This window comes from Amblyraja radiata, chromosome 14, assembly GCF_010909765.2.
Source record: "Amblyraja radiata isolate CabotCenter1 chromosome 14, sAmbRad1.1.pri, whole genome shotgun sequence".
Taxonomy (NCBI): Eukaryota; Metazoa; Chordata; class Chondrichthyes; order Rajiformes; family Rajidae; genus Amblyraja; species Amblyraja radiata.
Window position 1 is genome coordinate 29,293,329 of NC_045969.1, and position 12,501 is coordinate 29,305,829.

Here is a 12,501-nt window from a genome sequence, read left to right on the forward strand (position 1 = left end):
TGGCAATAATAAACTTAAACCTACATGATCATAAGACACAGGAACAGAATTAGGCCATTCAGCCCATCGAGACTACTCTACCATTCAATCTGAATGACTGATCTATTTTTCCCTCTCAACCTCACTCCTGCCTTCTCCCCATAACCTTTAACCTAAATGTGTAGGAAAGAACTGCAGCTGCTGGTTCAAACCGAAGATTGACACAAAAAAGCTGGAGTAACTCAGCGGGACAGGCAGCATCTCTGGAGAGATGGAATGGGTGACGTTTCGGGTCGTTGTGGGTCACCTATTCCTTCTCTCCAGAGATGCTGCCTGTCCCGCTGAGTTACTCCAGCTTTTTGTGCCTCTCTACCTTTAACCTAACCCTGTTTACAGAACTCCCTTTAAGCACACTGGAACCGATTAGCATTATCACCATGTTGGGATATTAGAGTAACATTTAATAGTCCAGAAAATCTGCCCATCCGGCACCAGCAAAGTCCTAAGAGTGTCGCATTATTGGAATTTACTGTAGCTCATTGCCTTAAAAATATTCAAAGAGTCTTCCTTAAAGAGTGCTGCATCAGAGTTCAAAGACTCACAAGCCTCTGAATGAAATAGAATTCACAGTCCGATCTTAACAGGTGACCTCTTATCGCAGTGACCCCCTAGCTCTAATTTCTTCCACAAAGGAAGGCATGATTAGTAAGTTTGCAGATGACAAAAAATTGGATGGTATCGTACATAGCAAAGATTGTTTCCAGAAATTACAGCAAGATCTTGATCAGCTGGGCAAGTCGGCTGAGGAATGGCTAGTGCAGTTAAATGTGAGTTGTTGCATTTTGGGAAGTCAAATCAGGGCAGGACCTTCACAGTCAATAGCAGGACTCTGGGGAGTGTTGTAGAGCAGAGGGATCGAGGAATGCAGGTACATAGTTCCCTGAAAGTGGTGTCACAGGTAGATATCGTAGTCAAGAAGGCTTTCATTGGCCTTCCTCGGTCATGGCACTGAATATAGAAGTTGTGATATTATGTTATAGTTGTACAAGACATTGGTAAGACCGTATTTGTAGTATTGCGTTCAGGTTTGGTCACCCTGCTATAGGAAACATATAATTAAGCTGGGAAAGGCACAGATAAGATTTACAAGGATGTTGTCAGGACTTGACGGCCTGAGCTATAAAGGGAGGTTGGGGGCAGGCTTGGACTTTATTCCTTGGAGTGGAGGAGGCTGAGGGATGATCTTACAGAGGTGTATTAAATCATGAAGGGGATAGATAGGGTGAACTCACATAATCTTTTTCCCAGAGTAGGGGAATCAAGAACCAGCCAACATAGTTCTAAGGTGAGAAAGAAAAGATTAAATAGGAACATAAGGAGCAACCTTTTCACACAGAGGGTGTTGGGTACATGGAATGAGCTGCCAGAGGAGGCAGGTACTAATACCAACATTTAAAAGACATTTGGATGGGTATATGGATAGGTATATGGTTGGGAAAGGAAATGAGCCAAACACAGGCAGGTGGGTCTAGTGGGGCAACTTGGGTCGGGTTGGGCAAATTGGGTCAGAGGTCCTGTGTCGTACTGTATGACTCTAAAGGGAAACATGCTCACCACATCCATCCTGTCAAGGTCCTACAGGATTATATAAACATCGACAAGGTTTTTCTTACTCTTCTAAACTCCAGCAGATACAAGTCAAGACTTTCCAACTTTTCTTCACATGCAATGGTGCAATAATCCTTCCTGCTTCCTGCCCTTTAAAATTTCTTAAATATAGGGATGGGTTTCCGACACGATATTCCAGCTGTGGCCTCACCGGTGCCCCCTATAAAAGGACTACAACCGACCACTTTTATATTAGATTTGATTGACAACTAACCATCATTCTGTTAGCTTTCCTGATTACTTGTTGTTGCTGCACACAAGCGGTCTACAAACCAGGCACTTGGACACCCAGAACCCTGTGTCTCAGAATCCAGAGTCTCCAACCAGTGAGATAATATGTTTATTTTCCCAGTCAAAATGTAGAATGCATTTTCCCACATTGTGCTTGCTCTGTCCAGATTCCTCTATCTACTGGATGTGAATTTGGGGCCACCCGAAGTCTGTTGCCCATGTCCCAGCTCATGTGGCCACATGTAGGGTCTGCTTTCCTCCCCCTCCCCCGGATCCGTTTCTCTCCTCTGCTCTGCTCCCTCCCCCCCCCCCCCCCCCCGCCATTAAATTCCATTTCCGAGTTGAATTTTGCACTTTTTTCAGGTGTATCTTGCCTGTAGCCGAGCCCCCACCCCCATTTGCAGTCCCACAGCCCACTGAAGCACGTTCACCCCATCCCCCCACTGGCTTCCCCATCATCCTGCAGTTTGATGATTCATTCCTCTCTGCGGCTCTCTCCCCACGTCTCATACCTCATGCCTTATGGCTCCGTCCTCCTCTGCCGCACACCGTAAAACCCACCACTGGCCAAACCCAGTGAATGTTCCTACAAAGCATTTTTCTACACTGGAAACACCCTGCTGATGAAACGTTTTGTTATCAAATCCACCAGCATGAGATGGGCAGGGGTGTATGGACGCTAACTGATTACAATCCATACAAGTGAAGACTCTCGTCTGCCCTCTAATGGTGAGGTAACCCCACCTGCATGCTGGCTATGTAGTGGACTATGCCTCTGCACTGTGTAAACCCAACCCTGGGAGGTGGGAAGACTCACCACATTGCTGGCCTCCCTGGCCACTCTTTCCCGAACATCACTGAATGGACTCAGTCTTTCTGCAGGATCGTTCTGCCAGTGAGGCAGCTTGGGAGAGTAGGATGAGGTGAATACATCGGCATACTTCGGGGAAGTCTCTGCCACGCTGGGAGACAACTGCTGCAGAGATCTCCCCAAGCGGTTTAATTCCACACCTCCACCTGGCTCCAGGGGACCGGAATTCCTCCTGGACCTTCTCCCGGACGGAGTGAAGTCAAACATGGGGGAGGTGCAGGGCAAGGCTCTCGTGTTCGCCCGTGGCTCACTTTCGCTGCCACTGTGGCTGCTGGCCTCCAGGTGTGGCGAGCATCCTCTGCTGTGGGACAGCGAGAGTTTGTGTAGCTCTTCCCCGATCTTCTCAATGCTGCTGACGGCCACCCCGGCTGTGCCACCGCCTGCCTTGTTGTATTCTGAACACAGGTTCAGGATCGTCTCCAGGCGCTGCCGTTCCTGCAAAGCAAGAGGGGGAGTGTTGATGAGGTACTTCACCGGAACATGCCCCTTCCAACCTGCTCTGATGCCCAATGGGATATGACCACACTCACCCACCGTATCAAGATGCGGAAAACTTTTCGGCCGAAATTCAAGACAAAATCAACAAGGGAAAGGGTGGGCCAACCACTCGAGCATGTTCATTTTCCGACAGGGTCGTGACTGATTCGGCATCTATTCTCCTGCCCTTTCCCCCTATCATTTGACCCCCCTACTGAGTAAGAAAACTATCTCACCATTGGATGCATTCAAGGAACCAGCCTCCAGAGCCTACTGGAGCAAGGACAGGCACAGGGTGAACTGCCTCATGGCAATGCAGGTAATGAACATGGATAAGGAAGCAAATTTCACGCCACTCCCCCATTCACTTTGGTTTTGCACATCAGCGCCACGTTCCTGCACTCGCCCCATATCCGTGATTCCCATAATACTTTCCTTGTTTTGTACCCTATAGCTCTATTAATGACTCCAAAGATTCTGGCTAGCATGTATCATCAAGGTTCCCATCATCTAGATGCCTGATTAATGGCAGGGGTGATCTCAATGGGCCAAATGGCCCGTTTTCATGCTCAACAGGTCTATGACTGAGAGATTTACAGATGCTGGAAATCAAAAATTAAAAAAAGCAATGCTGGAAATACTCAACAGGTCAGGCAGCATCTGTGGAGTGAATAACAGAGTTAATGATTCAGGTTGGAATCTCGTCGACCTTTAAAAGGCATTTGGACAGATATGGGTACAGGAAGGGGTTAGAGAGCTATGCACCAAGTGCAGGCAAATGGAACTAGTCCTTCATGCCAACTGGCTAGCATGGACAAGATCGGCCGAAGGCCCTGTTTTCATGCTCTACAGGTCCATGACTTGAAATGCTAACTCTGCTTCTCTCTCCACAGATGCTGCCTGACCTCTCAGTGTCGCCAGCATTATCTGTTTTTATGCCTGATGCTGGAAAGTGAGTTTTGGCAGGATTCCTAATCTGAAATGAAAATTGAAGTGCTAGAAATGTGCTTTTGTAAGTGGAAACAGATTAATTGGATGAGGAAGGACTTGAGTTTATCCATCCAGACACACATCTACTGCTTCATTACTAGTTTTGGTCTATTCATCTATCCCTGAAACAAGGTGAAGAACATAGAAACCATGGATCTAATGTCTCTTTGTGCCTTTAAATCAGCCAAATTATTCTCTGCTGGATCCAAAAAGGGGAGGGTAATGTCAGGGACTGCCTCGCACCAGTGTTTCTGAGGCAAGGTTACCTTCCCCTCCTTCCGATGTCCCAGAGGACCCTTGGTGATCTAGGTATCATCTTGCAAACGACTGACTAGTTTCCACACTGCTCACGGGCACCAAGCTCAGAAGGTCCCCCGATACTAAAATACCCAAGGTGAACATAAATAGCAGGAGTTATGAACCCGCTCATGCCTGCTCCACCATTCAATGAGAACGTGGGCGAGAGAGAGTTGCAGGCACAGAAACAACCCTTCTGCCCACCTGCTCCATGCTGACCCTTTTGCCCATCTACAGTAATCCCATTTGTGCGCATTAATAATAATAATAATGGATGGGATTTATATAGCGCCTTTCTAATACTCAAGGCGCTTTACATCGCATTATTCATTCACTCCTCAGTCACACTCGGTGGTGGTAAGCTACTTCTGTAGCCACAGCTGCCCTGGGGCAGACTGACGGAAGCGTGTCTGCCAATCTGCGCCTACGGCCCCTCCGACCACCACCAATCACTCACACACATTCACACACATTCACACACAGGCAAAGGTGGGTGAAGTGTCTTGCCCAAGGACACAACGACACAACGACAGTATGCACTCCAAGCGGGATTCGACCATTAAGACCATATCCCGGTATGTGTCTATTTAAGTGCTTGTCTAAATGCCTCTTAAACATAGCGATTGTATCTGATTCCACCACCTTCTGTGGCAGCCAGTTCCAAATATCAACCTGTACGTAGAAGCATTTAACCTGAAATCCCCTTTAAAACTCTCCCTTCACATTAAACCTGTGCCCCCTTGTTTTGATATTCTTACCATGAGAAAATGAATCTATCTACCTTATCTATGCATCTCATAGTCTTGTACACTTCTATCAGGTCACCCCTCAGTCTCCTTTGCTCCAGGAAATACAAACACAGACTATTCAATCTCTCCCCTTATCGGGAACCTTCTGAGCTTGGTGCCCGTGAGGGGGGATCTTATAGAAACGTACAAAATTCTTAAGGGGTTGGACAGGCTAGATGCAGGAAGATTGTTCCTGATGTTGGGGAAGTCCAGAACTAGGGGTCACAGTTTAAGGATAAGGGGGAAGTCTTTTAGGACTGAGATGAGAAAAAATAAATTCACAGAGTGGTGAATCTGTGGAATTCTCTGCCACAGAATGTAGTTGAGGCCAGTTCATTGGCTATATTTAAGAGGGAGTTAGATGTGGCCCTTGTGGCTGAAGGGATCAGGGGGTATGGAGAGAAGGCAGGTACAGGATACTGAGTTGGATGATCAGCGATGATCATATTGAATGGCGGTGCAGGCTCGAAAAGCCGAATGGCCTACTCCTGCACCTATTTTCTATGTTTCTAACTGAAGTCCTTTAATCCATACAACATCCCTTTTACCCTTTCTTCAGCCCAGCCACTTACTTCCTATAGTCTACCTCAGCACACATTCCTACACTGACCTCTACTTCCTCGATTCCCTGAACATCTGGTATTATACTGTAAGCCTCTGGAAACAAAAGCGTGGATTTGGTACTGCAAGTAGTTTTGAGGATTGAGAGGTGATCTCATTAAAACACACAAAATAATTACAAGATGGATATAGAGATTCTATTCTACACTTTTTTCTAATGGGGGTGGGGGCAACACAAGAACCACACAGTGAATGAATGGCAGGGCTCTGGGGAATGTTGTAGACCAGAGGGATTTAGGAGTGCAGGTACATTGTTCCTTGAAAGTGGCATCACAGGTAGATAGGATAGTCGATAAGACTTTCAGTACATTGGCCTTCATCAGTCAGGGTATTGAATATAGAATTTGGGATGTTATGCCACATTTCTACAAGATGCTGAGGAGGCCGCATTTGGAGTATTGTGTTAAGTTTTGGTTACCCTGCTATAAGAAGGATGTTGTTAAGCTGGAAAGAGTGCAGAGAAGATTTACGAGGATGGTGCCAAGACCCGAGGGCCTGAGCTATAGGGAGAGTGTGCAGGCTAGGACTTTATTTCGTGGAGTGAAGGAGGGTGAGGGGTGATCTTATAGAGGTGTATAACATCATGAGGGGAATAAATAAGGTAAATGCATAATGTCTCTCACATTGTGAATCAAGAACTAGGGGACAGGTTTAAGGTGAGAATGGCAAGATTTTATCAGGAAACCAAGGGGCAAATTATTCACACATATGGGTGATGGGTATATGTAATGAGTTGCCAGAGGAGGTAGTTGAGGCAGGTGCTATAACAATATTTAAAGTACATTTAGATAGGCACATGGATATGAAAGGTTTAGAAGAATATGGGCCAAACGCAGGCAGGTGAGACTAGTGTAGATTGGGCATCTTGCTTGGCATGGGTACGTTGGGCTGAAGGGCCTATTTCCGTGCTCTATGACACTATCACCAGGGATTATTCAAGACGAAGGCTTTAAGGAAGCAGAGGTTTAGGGGAGTCACAAAAGAATGCAGGTGCTTGAAACTTGAGTTCACAAGTAGTTTCACACTGACACACTCGTAGTTTCTGTGATTCAGTAGAATGTTCACAAGTAGTTTCACACTGTTTCGAGAGATGTTCAAGAGTTGTTCCATACTGACTCACTGCAAGATTCACTCAGAATTTCACTCCCGATATATTTCAATGGTCACGAGTAACTTCATACTGACACACTTAATGTTCACTAGTGGTTTCTCTCTAACACACTGCAATGTTCACGGGTAGTTTCTCGCTGATTCTGTGCAACATTCACTAGTAATTTCACACTGATTCACTGCAATGCTCACTTGTCTTTTCTCACTTTTCCCTTCACCATTCAGGAGCGGCTTTCATTGATTCACTGCAATGCTCACTCATAGTTTGATACTGACTCATTGCAATGTTCACCGGTAGTTTCACTCATTCAGTGCAATGTTCACCAGTAATTTCACCAACAGGCACAAATGAATCACTGCAAGGATTCATGAGTGAGAGGCATCTTTGGGAGCTTGCAACAGTCTGTCGGTCTGCCTGGGAACGAGGGCAGAGGACAGTTGGAAAATTCAGAGTCCAGGCAGAAGTGGAGGAAGGGGAATTCCATGAAATGAGCTCCAGGGAACAGTTTATGCTGCATTCTGATAAAACCACCAACATACATTAGTTTTACTGGTTATTGGTTAAAGGCCCCAGAAAAGGCAATGATTTATTTGCCATAAAACTTCACGTTAAAGAGAGCTAAAGGGGAGCTCAGTGGGCCAGGCATCATCAGTGGAGGCAAAGGGGTGGTCAACATTTAGGGTTTAACATTGTCTGCTCCTTCATGAACTGCTGTTACAGGACTGTCCAAGACTCACCTCAGAAGCTGATTTGGGGGTTTCCAGTGGATTAAATCTCATATTGATGGTCTCCCCTCTCGAGTTAACCAAAAAACTGATCAGCAGGTATGCCTGATTCCCCTTCCTTTTCACCCAGGTTTTCAATCTTCCCTTCAAGTCAATTAACAGCATAAAAAACGCTTCAATTTCGACTCTCCATTCAATGATCTGCCAGGTACAGTGAGCTAATAGACAGACCTGTCATCTCCTCGTTCACGCGTTTAAATGGACTTGCAATGAAAGTGGAGGTGAAGAAACCCCTTGAACAACTGGCCAAGTGTAACATTACCCTCAGCTGGCCAGCCCTGGAGTCTGATGTCAGGGGATGTGCTAAAATAGGAGCAGGGGGACTGTGAGCTTCCGTTCACCCGATCTATCGGCAGCCACAGGATTTGTTTTGTTTTATGAAGAGAAGTCATTCCCTGCACATGAACAGCAATGCCAATCCCTGCATAACACTCATTTCCCAGCTTCCTGATGTTGAATCTGATGATCCAGGTTGTATTGGGGTGGGTTACTGAGAGAGGAGACTGAAGTGAAGGGAAAATTATATCCAAAACTCAGCTGGACAGGACCAGCCAACATCTCCACCTTGCGAAGTACTGCTGATGAGTTTTCCAGTAAAGCCGTTCCCATTTCCATCTGAGGCCCAAGTCAGAAGTCCACTGTAGATGTGCTTGGTCCTCCTCGAGTAGGTGAAAGATGCAGTGGTGCAAGAGATCCTGGCGCACACATTAAACAGCGCCACATTGCACAATGACAGAAGCTGTGCAGCTACGAGGTTAAATTGTGTAAGCTTCATCTGTAGTTAGGCACAAAATACTTTGTGCCATTACAGGAGGCCCTTGGCCAACTCCCCATCCTGACGAAGCAAAGCGAGCCAGCTATGGGAAGCTGCAGGGCTGGCATCTGGGTGTTGGGATACCCATTCCTTCCTCGCTCGAGCATGCTCCTTCCCAATGATCTGCCTCCTACTCACAACCTGGCCTGAATGCAGTCTCCATGCAGCTCTGGATTTTACCCTTGGCTTGCTTTCCCGCCAACTCCAGACCGCGGGCACCCTTTGGTGGGGGAATGAGGGTGTCACCTTGTTGAGAAGGCAGGGTTTTGATCTGCACTTCCAGGAAGAAGAGATCAGGGCTCAGGCTCACAAATCCATGCTTCCATGACCACTGGGAATGTGTGTGAAGCCTGGCACCCTTGATGCCCCCAATTCCCACTCCATCCCACAGCCCCATCACTGCAGTGAGGATGAGGCTTCATAAAGTTTCCCTGTGTACAGGGCCAGCAGACTACTGACCAGGAGAAGGGGCTCTCCCACACTGGGCTGTTGAGGTAGAGTCTGTCTGCACTCCATCTAATAACACAATGCTGTCTGCAGGAAGAACATGGATATTGGAGCGGCATCAAAGAATGGGATACCTACACTGGGGACTTCCAAATTCCAGGGAAGGAGTGGGGCCAGGTTAAAACAGCAGAGAGAGAGAAAGATGGTGGAATAAAGACCTGCAAAGGGTGAATAGAGTCATAGAGCATGGAAGCAGGCCAGTCAGCCCAACTGGCCAACGTGTCCCATCTACACTAGTCCCACTTGCCTGCATTTGGCCCATATCCCCCTAAACTTGTCCTATTCACGTACATGTCTAATTTCTTCTTAAATGTGACATGACAAACGTGACTCCTATCTCACCAGGGACTAACTTTACTGAACGTTTTTCCTTCCAATATTTAGTATGTAAAAGAATATGTGTGTGTTTATGATGGTGTTTATAGTTTGTTTGGTTGTTTGTTTGTTTGTCTTTTTGCACAAAGTCCGCGAGCATTGCCACTTTTCATTTCACTGCACATCTCGTATGTGTATGTGACGAATAAACTTGACTTGACTTGACATTGGTGATGACACTCCCAGCACTCTTGCCAAGCTGCTGTTCAGACACTGGGACCAGGATTGCACACTAACCAAGATCAGAGTTGCCAAATTGTGTTTATGTTTTTAGCTAGCTTACCTCGTCGGAACCTGGGGCTGATAGTAGAGTTGTTGAGAATGGTGCATTAATGATTTTACAGTGTTGCGTGGACATGATGCCCAGGAGCCGTTGACTCTTCAGGATAAGGACCAGGGTTATCATGAGAGAAGTGGAAAGAGCCAGAGATTTAAGGTGAGAGGGTAAAGATTTAAATAGGAACCTGAGGGGCAACTTTTTCCACACAGAGGATGGTGAATATATGGAACAAGCTGCCAGATGAGGTATTTGAGGTAGGTACAGTAACAACATTTAAATTATATTTGGGCAGGTCCATAGGTAGAAATTCTCTGTGGAATTCTCTGCCTCAGAGGGCGGTGGAGGCAGGTTCTCAGAATGCTTTCAAGAGAGAGCTAGATAGGGCTCTTAAAAATAGCGGAGTCAGGGGATATGGGGAGAAGGCAGGAACAGGGTACTGATTGGGGATGATCAGCCATGATTACATTGAATGGCGGTGCTGGCTCGAAGGGCCAAATGGCCTACTCCTGCACCTATTGTCTATTGAATGATTTAGAGGGATGCCAGATGCGGGCAAATGGGATTAGATAAGATTGGGCATCCTGGTCAGCATGGACAACTTTGTACAGACCATTCACTACCACATCCAAGTTCCCTCCCACAGATACAACCTGCCCACACCCCCCGCACTCCCATTCACCAGCGGCCAACACTCTCAACACTGGCAGTAGCGAGAGGGTCAGGCCTGGCCCTGTCCTAGCCCCTCACACTCTCTGCTCCTGGACAGGCTAGGGAGGAGGGGGCTTATTCCCAGCGATCGCCCCCACCAATTTCTGCCATAACACAGTCCGCGCCACCAACACCTGTGACTGCTGCCCCATTCACCCTGGTCTTACCGCAGAAACCCCTCACTCCTCCCCGACAGCAATTCACAAACCCCCACAGATTCTGGCCGTTCCCATCTTCCACTAGTGTATCCCTCTCCGAGTGTACCACTCATGTGTACGGCTCCCCTGGTATATCCCTCCCTCTGTATCCCTCCCTGGTGTACTAAACCCCATACCCATTTACTGCTCTCCCCAGTATACCTCTTCGTACCCTCCAGTGTGCCACCAGTGCGCCCCTCAACCTCCTGGTGAACCCTATCCCATCCCCTCATACCCCTCCCTGCCATCCCCACTTCGCAGTGTACCTCTCCCATGGTGCACCCCACCCCCTGTGCCCCCCACACAGTTCCCCCCGTGTACCCTTCTACCATTGTATTTCACCTCAAACCCCGTCCCCCACCTCAGTGTAGCCTAATGTAATTTAACTCTGATTCACTATTTTAGGCATTCTCTGGTTGTTTCATTCTTTTAAATATAATCATATAAAATCATTTTAATGGCATTTTTACTTTTAATTGCATCTGAATGTGAGCCCAGGACTCTCACCGCCCAGCAGTAAGACCCCTGCTCCTTGCCACAGCTAAATATTGCTCAAAATCCCATGAGACCAATAAGCAGATGAGCTCTAAAGACTGCAAACTCAAGCAACTGGCAGTGGGATTTACATGAAGTAACATCTTCAATGGTTCCCCAGTTGCTTCACAACTGATGCCACATTTTTAAGTGGAGTCACTGTGTGTAAGTACCAAACATGCCAGACAAGCTTACTCCTTCAGAATAGGCTTCACAAGGCAGCAGTATTGAGCAGCTCATCTTTGTGGTGATATGTGTGATGCTAACCATCACACTGTAGACAACTTGTCCGCTCTTCTGAACGGCAACACTATGAGTCATGACGACAGTTCAAACCCTTCATTTTGCCATTTTCCTCGGTTCACATCAGTCTCAGACCTAACACTATGGCCGCTGCATGTTTTCAGTACAAATCCGAATGGAAAACACAGACTAGCACAGAGGGCATCTGCCGCACACAAAATCCAACACTCATGTCCAGGTGCTCCATAGCAAAATGCAATGCCAGACTTTATTTGAACATGGGATGAACTGCTCCCTTTAAAACTCATTCCCCTTCTGAGCTGGAGTCTGGGGAAGTTAGGCAATTTCAGACAGATACAGCATGAGAGTTAAGGACCAGAGAGCAGATAGAGAGAAACATACAGGTGACGGAGTTAGTCAGCAAGCAAAGACCAGGCAGGGAGAGTTGAGCACAGCAGAAGAACAGGCCTTTCCGTCCACAACCTCTGTGCTAAACATGATGGCAAGTTAATCTCCTTAGCCTGTACGTGATCCATATCCCTCCATTCCCTGCATATCCATGTCTATCCAAAAGCCTCTTAAATGCCATTGTTGCATCTGCATTAGTTCTCTTCATTCAGTCCATAAGTAGCCGGTAATGATATTCCCAGCAGTAAGCCCGAAGCAGCAATCTGTGTTCCCAGACACACATCCTTCCAAATTCTCTCCTGAGCCAGAATCCACAGCAGAGCTGAGAGCACAGAGAGAGGCGGAGAAAGCAGCTGAGCAATGGAATAGGATGAGGTAACCTAGGGCAGAGAAATGGAGAGAGGGAGATGGAGGTGGAGAAAGAGGGAGAGGGGAATTGGAGAGAGGGAAGCGAGGGGAAAGATGGAATGGGAGGGAGAGAGCGAGGGGGCAAGGGAGAGAGAAGGAAGGGGAGAGAGGAAGGAAGAGGGATTGAGGGAGAGTGGAGGAAGGGGTAGAGAGAGGCAAGAGGGAGAGGAGGGAAGAAAGAGGGGAAGTCAGGGAGGGAGAAGGTGAGG

General features: G+C 47.2%; 1 protein-coding gene across 9 annotated transcripts in view; it reads right to left on the reverse strand.

Moving 5' to 3' along the window:
* LOC116980579 (pleckstrin homology-like domain family B member 2) overlaps nucleotides 1-12,501 on the reverse strand; it is a 120,511-nt gene that overhangs the window by 64,128 nt on the left and 43,882 nt on the right. For all 9 annotated transcript variants that reach the window (XM_033032946.1, XM_033032945.1, XM_033032943.1 and 6 more), the window contains one exon: nucleotides 2,696-3,184. In XM_033032946.1, the coding sequence (XP_032888837.1) occupies nucleotides 2,696-3,184 (489 nt within the window). The remainder of the gene's footprint in view (nucleotides 1-2,695; nucleotides 3,185-12,501) is intronic.